Source organism: Fringilla coelebs (genome assembly GCF_963513975.1).
Source record: "Fringilla coelebs genome assembly, chromosome: 26".
Classification (NCBI taxonomy): domain Eukaryota; kingdom Metazoa; phylum Chordata; class Aves; order Passeriformes; family Fringillidae; genus Fringilla; species Fringilla coelebs.
Window position 1 is genome coordinate 3,798,293 of NC_140052.1, and position 19,647 is coordinate 3,817,939.

The 19,647-nt window shown below is 56.9% G+C and overlaps 1 protein-coding gene across 2 annotated transcripts; it reads right to left on the reverse strand.

The window, feature by feature from the left end:
* Nucleotides 1-226: 226 nt before the first annotated feature.
* On the reverse strand, nt 227-19,647 carry SLC25A37 (solute carrier family 25 member 37). Of its 2 annotated transcripts, XR_014616773.1 has the most exons (5): nt 19,420-19,647; nt 8,825-9,053; nt 4,278-4,334; nt 610-2,289; nt 227-494 (listed from the first exon to the last, which is right to left on the reverse strand). XR_014616773.1 is itself a non-coding variant. In XM_084221960.1 (4 exons), the coding sequence occupies exons 1-4, from the start codon at nt 19,618-19,620 to the stop codon at nt 1,775-1,777; spliced, it is 1,002 nt and encodes a 333-aa protein (XP_084078086.1). In that variant the 5' UTR covers nt 19,621-19,647; the 3' UTR covers nt 227-1,774. The 2 variants fall into 2 exon arrangements, 1 of the variants encoding a protein (XP_084078086.1); XM_084221960.1 differs by having other exon boundaries at nt 227-2,289.

Below are 19,647 nucleotides of genomic sequence, written 5' to 3' on the forward strand. Positions count from 1 at the left end.
AGTACCTGGACACCCAGGCCACCTCCTGGGTGATTAAAGCCAATCTGGCCATAAAATCAACGATTTTGGGTCTTCCTTACAGGAGGGAAGAACTGAGCCCTTTTAAACCAGCTTGGCACCCAGCTGTAAAAGCATTTTAAAACCACCCAACTGCCTACATAGAAAAATAAAGGATAAACATTATCCAGCTCTTTTTATATTTATATAAAATTAACTTCTGTGCCAGGATATTTTTGTTTCTCTGCTGTAAAAATAAAATAACAAAAAATAAAAATAAAAATAAACCAGCTTAGGTTGGATAACCTAAACTTTCAGCAAGGAGTAAACTCCATTTTCCATCTTATTTCCAGAAAAAGAGAAGCTTGAGATTTCACTGCTTCAAAATAAAGTTATTAAATAGATATATATTAATATCAAAGTCTGTATAAACTCTTTTTTTGTTGTTGTTTAAGGAAGGGAAAGGGGCACTCAGTGACCAGGAATCCACAGGGACACTTGGTGACAGGGACACTGAGTGACCAGGAATCCACAGGGGACACTGAGTGACCAGGAATTCCTGGGGGCACTTGGTGACAGGGGGACACTGAGTGACTGGGAATCCCTGGGGACACTGAGTGACCAGGAATCCACAGGGACACTGAGTGACTGGGAATCCCTGGGGACACTGAGTGACCAGGAATCCACAGGGACACTGAGTGACCAGGGATGCCCAGGGACACCCAGTGACCAGGAATCCCTGGGGACACTGAGTGACAAGGGGACACTGAGTGACTGGGAATCCACAGGGACACTGCGTGATTGGGAATCCTGGAGGACACTGAGTGACCAGGAATCCCTGGGGACACTTGGTGACAGGGGACACTCAGTGACCAGGAATCCCTGGGGAGCACCACAGGAATCCCTGGGGACACCCAGTGACCAGGAATGCCCAGGGACACTTGGTGACTGGGAATCCTGGAGGACACTGAGTGACCAGGAATCCCTGGGGACACTTGGTGACCAGGAACCCCCAGAATCCCTGGGGACACTCAGTGACAGGGACACACTCAGTGACCAGGAGTCCCTGGGACACTCAGTGACCAGGAATGCCCAGGGACACACAGTGACTGGGAATCCACAGGGACACTGAGTGAACAGGAGTCCCTGGGACACTGAGTGACAGGGACACACCCAGTGACCAGGAGTCCCTGGGACACTGAGTGACAGGGACACAGTGACCAAGAACCCCTGGAATCCCTGGAACACTCAGTGACAGGGACACTCAGTGACCTGGAGTCCCTGGGACACTCAGGGACATACTCAGTGACAGGGACACTCAGTGACCAGGAATCCCCAGAATCCCTGGGGACACTCAGTGACAAGGACACTTGGTGACAGGGACACAGTGACCAGGAGTCCCTGGGACACTCGGTGACAGGGGGACACTCAATGACCAGGAATCCCCAGAATCCCTGGGACACTCAGTGACAGGGACACTCAGTGACAGGGACACAGTGACCAGGAGTCCCTGGGACACTCAGTGACAGGGACACTCAGTGACAGGGACACAGTGACCAGGAGTCCCTGGAATCCCTGGGGCGCTCAGTGACCGAGCACCAGGGGCTGTGGAGATGGGAATGCAGCAGAATTGCAGCCCGGAGGAGCCCTGGGGAGGCTCCTGCTCCCTCTCCCCAGGGCTGCCTTTAGGTTCTTTAGGTCTTTAGGTTCTGTAGGTTCTTTCTTTAGGTTCTGTAGGTTCTTTAGGTTCTGTAGGTTCTGTAGGTTCTGTAGTTCTTTATGGTTTTTTCTCCAGCGCGCGCTTGGTCAGGATGTACTTGAAGAACTCGTACACGGACCAGGCGATGGCCGTGGAGGGCATCTGGTAAATGACCCGGGCCTGGACGCCCTTGAAGAAGCCGGGGACCCCTCCCAGCTGGTAAACGGTGCTGAAGGCGTTGGCCATGCCCGACAGGTGCCCCCTGATCTTGAGGGAGCTCAGGGCCGTGTTCTCCTGCGTGTTCAGCAGCGTCTTGCACACGTCCAGGGGCGTGGTGGCGGCGGCGGCCACGGCTCCGGCCACGGCGCCGGCCACGATGTGGGACTGGGGGTGGTACTGGCGGTGGGGGTTCAGGTGCTCCTGCATCAGCTCGTAGGTGATGAAGTGGATGGCCTGGAAGGGCACGTTCATGGTCAGCTGCGTGGTGTAGCTGCGGTAGAAGGCTCCCAAGCCCTCGGTCCTGTGCACCGTCCGCACGCAGCCCAGCACCGACGTGTACGGAGAGTTGAACATCTGCAGCCGCTGCTTCACCACTGCTCGGGGACACGTGGGGACAGGGACACTGCTCAGCTGTGGGGTCAGCTGCATCCCTGGCACAGCCCTGAGCTCCCCTTCCCTGCCAAACCAAACCCCCCAAGCTGCCAGTGCCCCCAGAGCTCGGGACAGACATGGGGACAGGGACACTGCTCAGCTGTGGGGTCAGGCCAGGCACAGCCCTGAGCTCCCCTTCCCTGCCCAAACCAAACCCCCCGAGCTGCCCAGGGCTCCCAGAGCTTGGGACAGACGCGGGGACAGGGACACTGCTCAGCTGTGGGGTCAGGCCTGGCACAGCTCTGAGCTCCCCTTCCCTGCCAAACCAAACCAAACCAAACCAAACCAAACCAAACCAAACCAAACCAAACCAAACCAAACCAAACCAAACCAAACCAAACCAAACCCCCCGAGCTATCCAGTGTCCCCAGAGCTCGGGACAGATGTGGGGACAGGGACACTGCTCAGCTGCATCCCTGGCACAGCCCTGAGCTCCCCTTCCCCGCCCAAACCAAACCCCCCAAGCTGCCCAGTGTCCCCAGAGCTCAGGACAGACATGGGGACCTGCTGAGCTGTGGGGTCAGGCCTGCCTGGCACAGCTCCCAGAGTGACCCTAGACAAATCTCCAACCTTCTCTTCCCCACCCAAACCAAACCCCCCGAGCTGCCCAGTGCCCCCAGAGCTTGGGACAGACATGGGACACTGCTCAGCTGTGGGGTCAGGCCAGGCACAGCCCTGAGCTCCCCTTCCCTGCCCAAACCAAACCCCCCGAGCTATCCAGTGCCCCCAGAGCTCGGGACAGACATGGGCACTGCTCAGCTGTGGGGTCAGGCCTGCCTGGCACATCCCCAACCTCCTCTTCCCTGCCCAAACCGATCCTCCTGAGCTGCCCAGTGCCCCCAGAGCTCAGGACAAATGTGGGGACAGGGGCCCTGCTCAGCTGTGGGGTCAGCTGCCTGGCACAGCCCTGAGCTCCCCTTCCCTGCTCAAACCAAACTCTCTGAGCTGCCCAGTGCCCCCAGAGCTTGGGACAGACATGGGGACAGGGACACTGCTCAGCTGTGGGGTCAGGCCTGCCTGGCACAGCCCCAACTTCCCCTTCTCCACCCAAACCAAACCCCCCGAGCTGCCCAGGGCCCCCAGAGCTCAGCACAGTGAGGGGACAGCTCAGGGCTCACTTCCCAATGAACCCCTCTCCTCAGGCTTAATTAATGACCCTTTAGTTCTAATGAACCCCCCTCCTCACAAACCTTCAGTTCTAATGAACTCCTTAATGACCCACCAGGCCTAATGAGCCCCTCTCCTCAGGGTTAATTAATGACCCACCAGGCCTAATGAGCCCCTCTCCTCAGGGTTAGTCACTGCCCCCTCAGCTCTCCCCAGGCTGCTGAGGATGCACACACACCTGGCAGTGACCAGGGTGGGAGGGTGACGTCACACCTGAGCGTCCCCCAGGGCTGTCCCACGCCCCCTCCAGCCTCTCTGGCTGCAGTGACTTCCACTGACTAACGAGGCCAATTAATTTGACTGATCAAGGATTTGCTACACTGGAGGGTTTCTCCTTCAGAGATTCCCAACTCTGGGCCCACTCAGGAGCACACCCAGTGACGCTGAGGAGCTGCCAGGTGGCAGCATTGCCATTGAGCTGCAGTTCCCTCTAATCCTCATTTTCCTGAGGCCTCCTCCTGCCCCTCCAGCTCCCCAGGAATCTCACAGCGTGCTCATCCAACACCTGAGCTCAGCCTGGTCAGTCCAAAGCTTGAGGAAAACCAGAGCCACCTCCCCAAGGAGCAGCAGAGCGGTGACAGTACAGGTGGCACCAGCAAAGGGGACAAATCCCTCCGGGCTGCTCTCCCTCCCCTCCCCTCCCCGGGACAGGGGAAGGAGCTCTGGGGTCTGGAGTCTCCCAGCTGGGGCAGCCCTGCAGCCAGGGCAGGAGGGATCTGTGCGGGGATTCCTGGCTCTGGAGGCCGGGGAGCGCCGGGATTACCTTCGGCAGGGTTCATGACGGCGTCGTGCAGCAGCGTGGCCACGCTCCCAGCAATGCCTGCAAGGAGAGCAGCCCTGAGCAAACCACGCCTGGCTCAAAAGGCAGCGCTGCCAGCCGGGGGATCCAGCCAGGGGATCCAGCCAGGGGATCCAGCCAGGGGGATCCAGCCAGGGGGATCCACCCAGGGGATCCAGCCAGGGGGATCCACCCAGGGGATCCAGCCAGGGGGATCCACCCAGGGGGACCCAGCCAGGGGATCCAGCCACGGGATCCAGCCAGGGGATCCACCCAGGGGGACCCAGCCAGGGGATCCAGCCAGGGGGATCCACCCAGGGGGATCCACCCAGGGGATCCACCCAGGGGGACCCAGCCAGGGGATCCAGCCAGGGGAATCCAGCCAGGGGATCCATCCAGGGGGATCCATCCATGGGAATCCACCCAGGGGGATCCAGCGAGGGGGATCCACCCAGGGGGAGCCAGCCAGGGGGATCCAGCCATGGGAATGCATCCAGGGGGACCCACCCAGGGGGACCCACCCAGGGGGATCCAGCCAGGGGGACCCAGCCAGGGGGATCCAGCCAGGGGGATCCAGCCAGGGGGATCCATCCATGGGATCCCATACAGGGGGACCCAGCCAGGGGGATCCATCCATGGGAATACCCCCAGATGGATCCATCCAGGGGGATCCAATCCATGCAGATCCATCCATGGGAATCCATCCATGGGGATCCACCCAGGGGGATCCCATACAGGGGAATCCATCCAGGGGGATCCCATACTGGGGGATCCACCCATGGGAATGCATCCATGGGGATCCAGCCAGGGGGATCCCATCCAGGGGAATCCATCCAGGGGGATCCACCCATGGGAATGCATCCATGGGGATCCAGCCAGGGGGATCCCACCCATGGGGAATTCATCCATGGGGGCTCCTTCCATGGGAATCCATCCATGGGGATCCCATCCAGGAGGGCTCCATCCATGGAGGAGTCCCATCCATGGGGGATCCATCTGGGGGGGATCCCACCATAGGGCAGCTCCATCCATGCAGGGCTCCTATCCATGGGGAATCCATCCATGGGAGAGCTCCATCCATGGGGAATCCATCCATTGGGGATCCCATCCATGTGGGAATCCATCCAGGGGAGCTCCATCCATGGGGAATCCATCCATGGGAGAGCTCCATCCATGGGGATCCATCCACTGGGGAGCTCCATCCATGGGGAATCCACCCACGTGGATCCATCCACTGGGAGCTCCATCCAGGGGAATCCATCCAGGGGAATCCATCCACGTGGATCCATCCACTGGGAGCTCCATCCAGGGGAATCCATCCAAGGGGATCCATCCATGGGGATCCATCCACGGGGAGCTCCATCCACGGAGGATCCCACCCATGCTGAGGGAGCACCCAGGTCCCACCTGCAGGGCCCCAGCCCGGATTCCCAGGGCAGGAATTCCATCCTGAGCCAGCCCCAGACCCACTCCCAGCCCCCCCTTTGCCCTTCCCAAGGCCAATTCCCAGATCCCTGCACCCAGACGCCCGCGGTGCCGCAGCCAGCCCTGAGCAACGCTCACCCTCCCCCAGCACGCCCCTAATTCGGGATTCTCATCCCTCATCTGGGATTCTCATCCCTCATTTGGGATTCTCATCCCTCATTTGGGATTCTCATCCCTCCTTTGGGATTCTCACCCCTCCTTTGGGATTCTCACCCCTCATTTGGGATTCTCACCCCTCCTTTGGGATTCTCATCCCTCATTTGGGATTCTCACCCCTCATTTGGGATTCTCACCTCTCATCTGGGATTCTCACCCCTCATCTGGGATTCTCATCCCTCATTTGTGATTCTCACCCCTCATTTGTGATTCTCACCCCTCATCTGGGATTCTCATCCCTCATTTGTGATTCTCACCCCTCATTTGTGATTCTCACCCCTCATCTGGGATTCTCATCCCTCATTTGTGATTCTCACCCCTCATTTGGGATTCTCATCCCTCCTTTGGGATCCTCATCCCTTACTCAGCCCCGTGCCCAGGCTGTGCCAAGCCCTGCTCAGCCCTGGGGGAGGCTCGGCAGCCACTCCTTCCCTTTGATGTCGGCTCCCAGCTCCAGCTCCCTCCTGCCCAAATCCCTCTGGGTCACTGCAGCTCTGACTCCTGCTGGCCCCACAGGCCTGTAGCTGCTTGAAAGGCAGACACAGGAATGTGCTCCAGCAGAGAGCAGGGAGGAGAAGGGATTTCGTTCCCTTCCCTGAGTTCAGCGAGCCCCTGGCAGCAAACCCACGGGAATCTCCGGCACAAAGCCTTTGGAAAAGCCTTGGCTGCTCAATTCCAGCCCTTCTGCTGGGTTTAAAAGTGAAATATTCCTGCTAAAAATTAAAGCACACAGAGGATGGAGGATGGATCCCCTGGATGGATTCCTATAGATGGGATCCCCCTGGATGGGATCCCCATAGCTGGAATTCCCTGGAGGGATTCCCTGGATGGGATCCCCCTGGATGGATTCCCAAGGATGGATCCCCTGGATGGATTCCCCCTGAATGGGATCCCCCTGGACTGGATCCTCCAATGGATTCCCAAGGATGGATCCCCCTGGGTGAGATCCCCTTAGGTGAGATCCCCATAGCTGGGATTCCCTGGATGGGATCCCCTGGGTGGATCCCCCTGGATGGGATCCCCCCTGGATGGATTCCCCATGGATGGGATCTGCCTGAATGGATTCCCAAGGATGGGATCCCATAGTTGGGATCCCCCTGGATGGGATCCCCTGGGCAGGATCCCCCTGGATGGATTCCCAAGGATGGGATCCCATGGATGGATCCCCTGGGCAGGATCCCCCGGATGGATTCCCAAGGATGGGATCCCATGGATGGATCCCCTGGACAGGATCCCCCTGGATGGATCCCCATTGTTGGGATTCCTTGGATGGGATCCCCTGGACAGGATCCCCCGGACAGGATCCCCCTGGATGGATTCTCAAGGATGGATTCCCTGGATGGATTCCCATAGATGGGATTCCCTGGATGGCTCCCCTGGATGGATCCCCAAGGATGGGATTCCCTGGATGGATCCCCAAGGATGGGATTCCCTGGATGGATCCCCAAGGATGGGATTCCCTGGATGGATCCCCTGGATGGATCCCCTGGATGGATTCCCCCTGGATGGATCCCCTGGATGGATTCCCAAGGATGGGATCCCCTGGATGGATTCCCCCTGGATGGATCCCCCTGGATGGCTCCCCTGGATGGCTCCCCTGGATGGATTCCCAAGGCTGGATCCCCTGGATGGCTCCCCTGGATGGATTCCCAAGGATGGATCCCCCTGCATGAGATCCCCCTGGATGGCTCCCCTGGATGGATCCCCTGGATGGATCCCCAGGACGGCAGAGCGCTCCAGGGACGCCTCAATTCAAACCTCCCTGGGCTGGGGTGATGCCTCAGGGGACACCTGCAAAGGGGGGGCTGATCCCGAGGGTCACCCCCAATTCAGGGGTGCCATGGCAGCACAGCAACAGCACAGCTGCACCTCAACACCTCCTGCCACTGAAGTGATCATTTGGGGTGGAATCATTGGAGATTGAACAAGAATTGATGATTTGGGGTGGAAAATCTGAGATTGAACAAGAATTGATGATTTGTGGTGGAAAATTTTGAGATTAAAGAATTGATGATTTGTACTGGAAAATCTGAGATTAAACAAGAATTGATGATTTGTGGTGGAAAATTTTGAGATTAAACAAGAATTGATGATTTGTGGTGGAAAATTTTGAGATTAAAGAATTGATGATTTGTGCTGGAAAAATCTGAGATTAAACAAGAATTGATGATTTGTGGTGGAAAATTTTGAGATTAAACAAGAATTGATGATTTGTGGTAGAAAAATGTGAGATTAAATAAGAATTGATATGGGGAGGGGCACAAGGCTGAGTGAGAAGCAAGCAAGGAATAGGTTGATAACCAGAAACGGGTTTGGTTTTTTAGGGCAACCCCCAGAAATACCATTAGCCAAGTGACCAATGGTATTTTGATTATTTGTGCTGGAAAATTTGAGATTAAACAAGAATTGATGATTTGTGCTGGAAAAATTTGAGATTAAATAAGAATTTGGATATGGAAGGGCACTAGGCTGAGTGAGAAGCAAGCAAAGAATAGGCTGATAACCAGAAACGGGTTTGGTTTTTTTCCAGGGCAAACCCCAAAAATACCCCTGGCCAAGTGACCAATGGCATTTTGATGATTTGTGCTGGAAATTTGAGATTAACTAAGAATTGATGATTTGTGGTGGAAAAATTTGAGATTAAATCAGAATTTGGATGGGGAGGGGCACTAGGCTGAGTGAGAAGCAAGCAAGGAATACTGATAACTGCTTTTTTTTAGGGCAACCCCAGCAATACCACTGGCCAAGTGGCTGTTACCACCACCAAATTGATGATTTGTGCTGGAAAATTTGAGATTAAATAAGAATTTAGATTGGGAGGTACACTAGGCTGAGTGAGAAGCCAGCAAGGAATACTGATAACTGTTTTTTTAGGGCAACCCCAGCAATACCATTGGCCAGGTGGCTGTTCCCTCCAGGCTGCAAGATGTCACTGAGGGACTTTTTCATTTTCTCGTAGCAGGCGAAGTAGAGCGCGTGGGCCGGGCCGGCGCCCAGCATGGTGACGTCGATGCCCCGCAGCGGCCTCCAGAAGCCCTCGGTCAGCACCATCTTCCTCAGGGCCTCGTACACGCCCCTGTACTGCGCCTTGGGGTCGGGCTGCAGGCTCTGCATGCGGGTCTGCAACAGAGAGCACCCGGCACGGCCCTCGCTCAGCTCTGCACGGCCCTCGCTCAGCTCTGCCTGCCCTGAGCCCCACGGCCCTCGGTCAGCTCTGCCTGCCCCGACCCCGACCCCCACGGGGCTCCAAGGCTGACCCCAAACCCCCACGGCCCTCTGCCTGCCCCGACCCCGAACCCCGACTCAGGCTGACCCTGAGCCCCATGGCCCCCTGCCTGCCCTGACCCCCACGGGGCTCTGCCTGCCCCGACCCCCACGGGGCTCCAGGGCTGACCCCGACCCCCATGGCCCTCTGCCTGCCCCGACCTGACCCCCACGGGGCTCTGAGTCCAACCCTGACCCCCATGGCCCTCTGCCTGCCCCGACCCCCACAGGGCTCCAGGGCTGACCTGACCCCCACAGGGCTCTGCCTGCCCCAACCCCCATGGGGCTCTGAGGCTGACCTGACCCCCATGGCCCTCTGCCTGCCCTGACCCCTGACTCAGGCTGACCCTGACCCCCATGGGGCTTAAGGCTGACCCCAACCCCCATGGCCCTCTGTCTGCCCCGACCCCCGACTCAGGCTGACCCCAACCCCCATGGCCCTCTGTCTGCCCCGACCCCCACAGGGCTCTGGGGCCGACCCCGACCCCCACGGGGCTCCGAGGCTGACCCTGACCTGACCCCCACGGGGCTCTGAGGCTGACCTTGACCTGACCCCCACGGGGCTCTGAGGCTGACCCTGACCCCGACCCCCACGGGGCTCTGAGGCTGACCCTCACCCCCATGGCCCTCTGTCTGCCCTGACCCCCACGGGGCTCTGCCTGCCCCAACCCCCACGGGGCTCCAGGGCTGACCCCAACCCCCATGGCCCTCTGTCTATCCCGACCCCCATGGGGCTCTGGGGCTGACCCTCACCCCCACGGGGCTCTGGGGCCGACCCTGATCCCAACCCCCATGGCCCTCTGTCTGCCCCGACCCCCACGGGGCTCTGACCCTGACCTGACCCCACGGGGCTCTAAGGCTGACCCCAACCCCCATGGCCCTCTGTCTATCCCGACCCCCACGGGGCTCTGAGTCCGACCCTCAGCCGGGCACAAAGCTTCCTGGAGTGCACCACAGACTGGAAACCCCACAAGTGTCACACAGATCACAGAGAGCAGTGTGGGGTGTCACTCGGTGAGAAATTGAGGGTTTGGGGTTTTTAGTGTGGATGGAAGCAGGATGGAGGGCACAGGGTTTGTCCTGGGTTTCTTCTTCAGGTGTGGTGGTGTTCACAGGGGTCCCAGAACGAGGGAAGGGATGAGAATCTTGACCCCATGGTTCAGAAGGCTGATTGATTATTTTATGATATATATTATATTAAAAGAAAATGAGATATTGAAACTATACTAAAAGAATAGAAAAGATTTAAGCAGAAAGAGGAAAGGAGAGGGAAAGGGAAAGGAAAAAGGGAGAAGGGAGAAGGGAGAAGGGAGAAGGGAGAAGGGAGAAGGGAAAAGGGAAAAGGGAAAAGGGAGAAGGGAGAAGGGAAAAGGGAGAAGGGAAAAGGGAGAAGGGAGAAGGGAGAAGGGAGAAGGGAGAAGGGAGAAGGGAGAAGGGAGAAGGGAGAAGGGAAAAGGGAAAAGGGAAAAGGGAAAAGGGAAAAGGGAAAAGGGAAAAGGGAAAAGGGAAAAGGGAAAAGGGAAAAGGGAAAAGGGAAAAGGGAAAAGGGAAAAGGGAAAAGGGAAAAGGATGATAATAAAATCTTGTCACTGATGAGAGTCTGAGCCAGCTGGACTGTGATTGGCCGTTAATTAAAAACAACCACGAGCCCAATCAAAGATTTGCCTGTTGCCTTGCACAGCAGCAGACAATCATTGTTTATGGTTCATTTCTAAGGCTCTCAGCTTCTCAAGAGAAAAGATCTTAGCAAAAGGATTTCTCATCAAACATGTCTGTGACATTCATGGTTCTTCCTTCTCCTTCTCCATGGGTTTGGGGGCATTTTGTAACTGGGCAGAAAAGTCCCCATTGCAGCTCTGTGGGATCAGTTATTGGGTTAAAAGGGAAAATAATCCAGGTGTCAGCTCTTAATTGGACAATTTAGTCTTAAAACACCTTGTACCAAGAGATTGTTGGCCATTCTGTGCCTTCTAATGAAAAGCTGCCCAACTCCCAGCAGTGAGACTGATTTACTGATAAAAAGGAATAAATATTTGAGTGCAAACATGAACTAAAGTCTCAAGTGCCTTCACTCCAGACCCAGAGAAACCCACAGCTGGGACCCCCCAGGTCCCCACCCCAGGGCTCAGAGCCACCAGAACCCCGAGATCACTGAGGGGTCACTTCAGCCCCTGGATGTCCCTTATTTATCCTCCTTTTTATTTATCCTCCTTTTTATTTATCCTCCTTTTCATTTATCCTCCTTTTCATTTATCCTCCTTTTCATTTATCCTCATTTTTATTTATCCACCCTCCCACTGCGACACCCAGGCTGCTCCTGGAGGGAAGTGCAACCTCTGCTCTGCTCTATCCATGAAAATCCCAAGGAATGAGGCTGCTCCAAAGGCTGGGTGAAGAAATCCAGGGCAGGTTGTAATTTTCTCCTTTCAACACCCTGACTCTGCCCCAGCTTGTCCCTCCTGCAGCTGCCCAGCAGCTCGGGACAGTTCCTAGAAGGGCGAGCTGGGAAAATTTGCAACAAAAATTCCCTGAAAAGGCGAAAATGCAGAGCCAGCGTCCCCCAGAGGCTCTGGAAGGTTCCTTGTCCCAGCTTTCCCTTCAGCTCCCAGAGGTTTTCTCCCTGAGGGCCTGGCAGGGAATTCCAGCTGCATTTCTGCCCCTTTTGGGAATTTTTTCTCACACAGATTTTAAAGCCAGCTGAGCTCCCGGCATCCAAAGCTGCTCCTGGCACCCCAAAGCTGATCCTGGCACCCCAAAGCTGCTCCCAAGCTCACTGTCACCACTCCATCTCACAACCTTCCCTCAGGAAAACTCCTTGGAGCTCCTTCCAGGGCTCCAAGGCCTGGAGGTGACAATGACAATGACAAACCCCAAACCTCCCTGGCCATCCCAGGAAATCCCCAGCAGCAAAACGTGCACAGATCCTTCCCTTGGAAAAGGTTAAAAATCTGGGACAGGCCATGGAGCCACAGCCCTGGGGGTGGCCAAGGAAGGCCTGAAATTCCAGCCAAATTTTGAGGGTTTTTAAAGTGTATTTGCTACAAATTCCAGCTTTTGGTCGGCCTGACTTGACAAACCCAGCTCGGTTTTGCTGCCTCTGGGGGACAGCGGCTCTGCAGTTTCTCCTTTTCAGGGAATTCCTGCCTGTTCCCAGCTTTCCCAGCTGGGGGTGGCACTGGAAAGCTTTCCCAACCTCAGGAATTCCCAGATTCTGCAATTCCAGCCCGTGCCACCAGAACCAGCCCTTGGAGCAGCCCCAAAGCAGCAGCCCTGGGCAAGGGGGGGTTCAGCAAACTCTGGAATTGCTGCTTTTCCAAGGAGAGGCTCCAGACCTGCAGCATCCCCTCCCCAGCAGGAACCCCTCCAGCTCATCAACCCTTCATTAATTAGCCAGGAAGCCACACAGCAGCTCAGCCTTCCATAAAAAACCTTTAAGGTTTGAACCTTGGAGCCCCCAAAACATTTCCAGCGAAGAGACCAGAGCTGGGTTCAAGAATTTCACCCAAAACAACAAAACCAAGCCGGGTTTACTCAAGTCCAAGCCAACCAAATGATGAAATTTGGAGGAAATACACTTTAAAAACCTTCAAAATTTGGCTGGAATTTCAGAGTGCAGCATCAGCTGGTACAAAGCTCCCTGTTCCACATTCCCTGCGAGCTCCAAACAAACCCCAAAACTCAGGAAAATCCCCCAGGGAGGGCAGAAATTCACAGAATTAGCTCAGAATTTCAAAGCAGGTTTTATATCCAGTCTCTGCACCTTCACCCCCTCCTGTGGAGGCCAGTCAGGATTTCAGGATGCCCTGGGGAAAATCCCAGTCTATCCCAGTCTATCCCAGTTTATGGCAGCAGCAGGTGACATTTATGTGCAGGACCAGTCTGGTTTAGAAAATAAAGCCATTATTGGTGATCCAGTTTTTTCCACTTTCACCCCAGCAGCTCCCATGAGGGAACAGAACCTCCTGCAGCTGTCAGGGCCACACACACCCCAGAAAAAAATCAATTTACAGCCACCCTGCTGCTGCAGCTGGGTCAGGACCAGGGCAGCTTTTCATGGCACAGGGGTAAGGTGGGTACAGCCCTCACAGGATAAATTGGATTTCTTCTTATTTTTGTGGATCTGAGCTGCTCTGAAGGGGTTCCAAACTCACCCCACAGCCCAGAGAAGCCCACACGGGCTGCAGTTTGCATCAGCCACCCATCACTCGTGGGCAGAACTGGACTAACTGCACAAGGAGCAGATAAAACCAGGACTAAGTGCCCAAGGAATAACCAAAGCCTGGGTAGAACAGGACTAACAGCCCAAGGAGCAGATAAAACCAGGACTAAGCGCCCATAAAACCAGGATTAACTGCCCATGCAATAACCAAAAACAGGACAAACAGCCCAAGGAATAACCAAAGCCTGGATTTAGGAGGACAAACTGCTCAAGGAATAACTAAAATCAGGATTGACTAGAACTAAAAGCACAAGGAATAACCAAAACCTGGGTTTAACAGGACAAACTGCCCAAAGAATAATCAAAACCTGGATTTAGGAGGACAAACAGCCCAAGCAAGAACCCAAATCCAGATTTAGGAGGGAAAACTGCCCAAGGAATAACCAAAATCAAGATTTTGGAGAACAAACAGCCCAAGCAAGAACCAAAATCAGGATTTAGGAGGAAAAACTGCCCAAGGATTAACCAAAATCCAGATTTAAGAGGAAAAACAGCCCAAGAAAGAACGAAAATCAGGATTTTTGAGAATAAACAGCCCATCAAGAACCAAACTCAGGATTTTGGGGAACAAACAGCCCAAGGAAGAACCAAAATCAGGATTTAAGAGGAAAAACAGCCCAAGGATTAACCAAAATCAAGATTTTGGGGAACAAACAGCCCAAGGAAGAACCAAACCCAGGATTTTGGAGAACAAACAGCCCAAGCAAGAACCAAAACCTGGATTTTGGGGAACAAGAAGCCCAAGCAAGAACCAAAATCAGGATTTTGGGGAACAAACAACCCAAGCAAGAACCAAAATCAGGATTTTGGGGAACAAACAGCCCAAGCAAGAACCAAAATCAGGATTTTGGGGAACAAACAGCCCAAGGAATAACCCAACCCAGGATCTCCTGGGTGGCTGCTGCCCAGCCAGAGCCCCGGCGCTGGGAGCAGCCCTGAGGGAGGGAGCTGACATTTATCAGGGCTCCAGGAGAGGATTTCCCCGAGCTGGGCAGTGCCCCCAGCTCCTCTCACCTATCTGAAGCCACCCAGCAGCTCCTGCAGCCTCACCCCTGATAAGCAGCCAAGAAATTCTTCTCCACCTCCAGCAATTAATCCCCATTGCATAAGGGAGCAGTGCAGGAGCGAGCTGGGCAGGAACAAACAGCCCAGCAGGGCCAGGCTGGGGCTGGGGCAGCTCCTGCTCCTGGGGAAGGGCTCTGTCCTGCTGGCTGAGCTTTGGGAAGAGCCCCAGCACCCCTCCAGGGCTGTTTTCTGCGTGGTTTTTAGCTAGGGTTGTTTTTCCTGGGTCTGTTTTGCACACAGGGTCCCTGGTGTGACACCCTACAAACACCCTCGGATCTCCTCTGCCTTTTGTTTGGGGGTTCTTGATTTATTTTCTCTGAGCACAACCTGCTTTGCCCTGACAGGGGTGCACAAAGGGAACACAGAACGCTTTGAGCAGGAAATCTGCAGCATTCCTGCAGGGATCCAGCAGATCCTGCCAGCTGGGCAAGGCACTGGCCAGGCTCGAGGTCTGAACCCCAATTTTGGGGGGATTCAGCGGGAACAGGACAAGGCTCAAGCCAGGCTTGAGCTCTGAACCCCAATTTTGGGGGAGTTCAGCTGGAACAGGACAAGGCACAAGCCAGGCTTAAGCTCTGAACCCCAATTTTGGGGGAGTTCAGCTGGAACAGGACAAGGCTCAAGCCTGGCTCAAGCTCTGAACCCCAATTTTGGGAGGATTCAGCTGGAAGAGCCCCCAGATGAGCAGCACATCCACGGGAGGGGAGCAGAGGTCAGTCCAGCAGGGTATCCAGGAATTCCCAACATCCCAAAACTCCCCCTCAGCTGGGACATGAGGAACTGCTCCTCCTGGAAATGGGGGGATGCAGAATCCCCCACCACCAAACCCCAAAGTCCTGCTGGGCCTCCAGGAGCTTTGGGACCACGGGGAAGCTCCAAAGGCTGGCCAGGTTTTCATGGAAAAGGATTTTTTTGGTCCCTGGAGCCATTGGCACTCTCTGCCAGAAGGGAGGTGCCAGCCCTGCACACCTCCAGCTTCTCCCCCCAGCAATTAATTAATCCCCAAGGGGAGTAAAACTGCTCCTCACATCCTCATTGGGAGTAAAACTGCTCCTCACATCCTCAAGGGAGTAAAACTGCTCCTCACATCCTCAAGGGGAGTAAAACTGCTCCTCACATCCCCAAGGGGACCAAAACTGCTCCTCACATCCCCAAGGGGACCAAAACTGCTCCTCACATCCTCATTGGGAGCAAAACTGCTCCTCACACCCCCAAGGGGACCCAAAACTGCTCCTCACACCCCCAAGGGGACCCAAAACTGCTCCTCACATCCCCAAAGGGACCAAAACTGCTCCTCACATCCCCAAGGGGAGTAAAACTGCTCCTCACATCCTCAAGGGGAGCCCATGCTTTGTTTTCACAGCTCCAGCAGAAAAACCACCAAATGGAGCAGGGCAGGAGGAGGAGGCTCCAGGGGAACCCTCCAGAAACTCCTTTTCTGCTGCCCTCAGGAGTCCTTGCCACGCTGATCCCTGCAGATCACCTGGGCATGGATCAGGGCTCCCAGCACAGCTGGCTTTTTGCAGCAGCCACAAATAAAAACAAGGCTGAGAAGTGTAAGAAACACCCTCAGAAAACCCAGCCCAGGGTGTCCAAACAGCCAGAGCTGAGGGGAGAGGCAGAGGGAAAGTACAGGTGAGGCTGCAGCTTAAGGGGTAAAAAAGAAAATAAATTATTATTTATTATTCAACACTGAAAAATAACAGGGAGGAAAAGAGTGTAGGTTGAAAATTGGATAGGAAGGAATTCTTCCCTGTGAGGGAGGAAGGAGGGATGGAATTCCCAGAGGAGTTGTAGCAGGTTGGAGCACCCTGGCACACACAGGGGGAGGTGTCCCTGCCCTGGGGCGGCCCCGGGGGATTTTAGGGTCCCCTCCCACCCAAACCATTCTGGGATTCTGTGACCCCATCGAGCTCAGGGGTTGTGCAAGTGCCTGCAGCAAACAATTCCCCAAATTACGACATTTTCAGTTTCTCTTTGGGAGGAAATGACTCGCTGGGAGGCAGACGGGAGGAAGCTGAGAGCAGGAGGTGCCCAGGTGCCCCTCCGGCACCTGCAGAAAATCCCGACCTGCCCAAGCCTGGAACGGAGCCCCGGGGAGCCCCAGGGAGGAAAAGCCCGGCTCCTTTTCTGCTCCTGTTCTGCTCCTTTTGGCCCCTCTGCCACCACACGGCCAAAGAGCTGAGCTGTCATGGGATTGAGACACCACAAGGAAACGAATCCAAAACCAAACCCTCCCTTTTGGGGCCAGCCAGCTCTCACCTTTGCCCGGAGCAGCCGGGAGGAGCAGCCGGGGGGAGCGGAGCGGAGAGCCCGGGCGGGAGCGGATCCCAGCGGATCCCAGCGGGGTCTCAGCGGATCCCAGCGGATCCCAGCGGGGTCTCAGCGGATCCCAGCGGGGTCCCAGCGGATCCCAGCGGATCCCAGCGGGGGCCCAGCGGGGGCCCAGCAGATCCCAGCGGGGTCTCGCTCTGCCCCAGCACACACAGGGACCCTGGCCGGGCTCCAGCGGCGTTTCCCGCACTGCCGGAGCGATTTATCCGCGATTTATCCGCGATCTATCCCGGACTGGGGCTCGCCCGGCCCGGGAGCTTTCCCCGCGGAGCGCCTCCCCCTCCGGGAAGCCGGGCACCGCTTCCATCCCTGCCCCGGCCCTCCCGAGGCCAGGGCTGCACAATCCCGCAGGGACAACACCGGGGAGCTGCCCCGGCCGTGACCGGGCACAAACCCCCGCCTGTGTCGGTGCCACCACGGGGACATCCCCGGCCTGGGGCAGCCGCAGCAGGGACGGACCCCGAGGGCGAACAGGGCAAGGGAACCGGGAATGTTTCATTTGAGTGCTGCTAACACCGGCAGGAGCTGCACCAGCCAAGGCGTTTCCTCCCCCCTGCCCTTTCTTTTCTTTCAGAGAGCCCAGGACGAAAGGAGAAGGGATTGCAACATCTCGTGAATCATCCCCGCCACTCATAGAGGCACTTCGGCTTTTCCCAGCTTTCCTTTTTCTTTTGAAGGCCCCACAGCAACAAACCGGCAGGGCAGAGCCAGGAATTATCCTTGGGGATGATTCCCACACTCTGGAGACGCTGGGAAGCCTTTCCTGAGTGTGCTCCAGCATCAGCAGCTCCAAAATCCACCGGGCAGCTCCTGTTCAGCACCGTGACCCCACCAAAGCCCCTCGCCCATCCCGGTGTGTCCCGGGAGGGAAAAGCTGCCCGGGGAGATCCCGATCCCGATCCAGGGGTGCCGGCAGGGCACGGGTGGCACCGGGCCGGCATCTCCCCGTCCGGGGAGCAGCACCGGGCTGTCCCCTTCGCACCAGCGCTGAGCAGAGCTCCCCGGGACAGCCCCAGAGCCAGCGGGGATTTGGGGGTGACCCCTCGGGGACTGCCTGGCACCTTCCGTGTCCTGGGAACCTCGGGCACCCCAACACTGCAGGGACACTGCCCTTCATGTGCACCCCAACATTGCAGGGACACTGCCCTTCATCTGCACCCCAACACTGCAGGGACACTGCCCTTCATCTGCACCCCAACACTGCAGGGACACTGCCCTTCATCTGCACCCCAACACTGCAGGGACACTGCCCTTCATCTGCACCCCAACATTGCAGGGACACTCTGCCCATCTGCACCCCAACATTACATGGACACTCTGCCCATCTGCACCCCAACATTCCATAGACACCTTCCCCCACGTGCACCCCAACATTCCACGGACACTTCGCCCGTCTGCATCCCAAGGTTCCTCACACACCCCCTGCACCCCAACATCCCCTCCACGCTCTCCCCCCTTCCACCTCAATTTTTTTAACATCTCCCACCTTGCACCCCAAAAACTCTTACACGTCCCTTAAACCCCCAACAACCCCCCGAACCCCCTGAACCCCCAGCACCCCAACGACTCCTTACACACTGCCTGCCCCTTTGCACCCCAACTGCTCCTTGCACACCCCTTGCACCTCCCCTTTTCCTGCACCCCAAAACCTCTTGCACACCTCTCACACTCCCCCCTTGCACCCCAATAACCACTTACACACTCCCCTCTCGCACCCCAAAGAAACCTTGCACCCCAAAACCCCTCACAAACCTCTCAGATTCCCCTCTCTCTGCACCCCAGCGCTTCTTGCACCCCAATAACCGCTTGCACACCTCTCACGCTCCTTCTCCCCGCACCCCAATAACGCTTACACACCTCTCCTTCTCCCCTGTCCCAGCACCCCAGGAGTTCCTGAACCCCAATAACGCTCACACACCTCTCCCTCTCCCTGCACCCCAATAATGCTTACACACCTCTCCCCTCTCCCAGCACCCCAGGAGTTGCTGCACCCCAATAACGCTTACACATCTCTCACGCTCCCTCTCCCCGCACCCCAATAACGCTCACCCACCTCTCCCTGCACCCCAATAACGCCCGCACCCTCCCCTCTCCCTGCACCCCAGGAGTTTCTGCACCCCCATAACGCTCGCACACCTCTCACGCTCCCTCTCCCGGCACCCCAATAACGCTCACCCACCTCTCCCGGCACCCCAGGAGTTCCTGTAGCCCCATAACGCTCACCCACCTCTCCCTCTCTCCTCTCCCGGCACCCCAGCAGTTCCTGCACCCCCATAACGCTCACCCACCTCTCCCTCTCCCTCTCCCCTCTCCCGCTCGCACAACTCTCCCTCTCCCGGTACCCCAGGAGTTCCTGCACCCCAATAACGCTCGCACACCTCTCCCTCTCCCCTCTCCCGGTACCCCAGCAGTTCCTGCACCCCCATAACGCTCGCACACCTCTCTCCTCTCTCCTCTCCCCTCTCCCTGTCCCCGAGCACCCGGCTCCCCTCGCCGCTGTCCCGCTCCCCGCAGCATCCCCCGGCCGCCCCTCCCGAGCGCCCCCGGCCCATCCCGGCCCCCCCGTGCCCGGCTCCCCCGGCGCTCGCCGCGTTCCCCGCGCACCTTGACCGAGTCCACGGGGTACATGACGGTGTGCTCCATGATCCCCGCCACGGCCCCGGCCACCATGTGCGTGCCGAGCGCGACGCCGCTGGGCAGGCTCTCGTAGTCCTCGCTGTCCATCAGCCCGGCGCCGGCGGCGGCGGGGGGCCCGGGGCCCGGCGGGGCGGCGTTGCTGCCCGCCATGGCACAGCTCAGCTCCATCCGCCGGCGCCGGGACTCGGGCCGGGC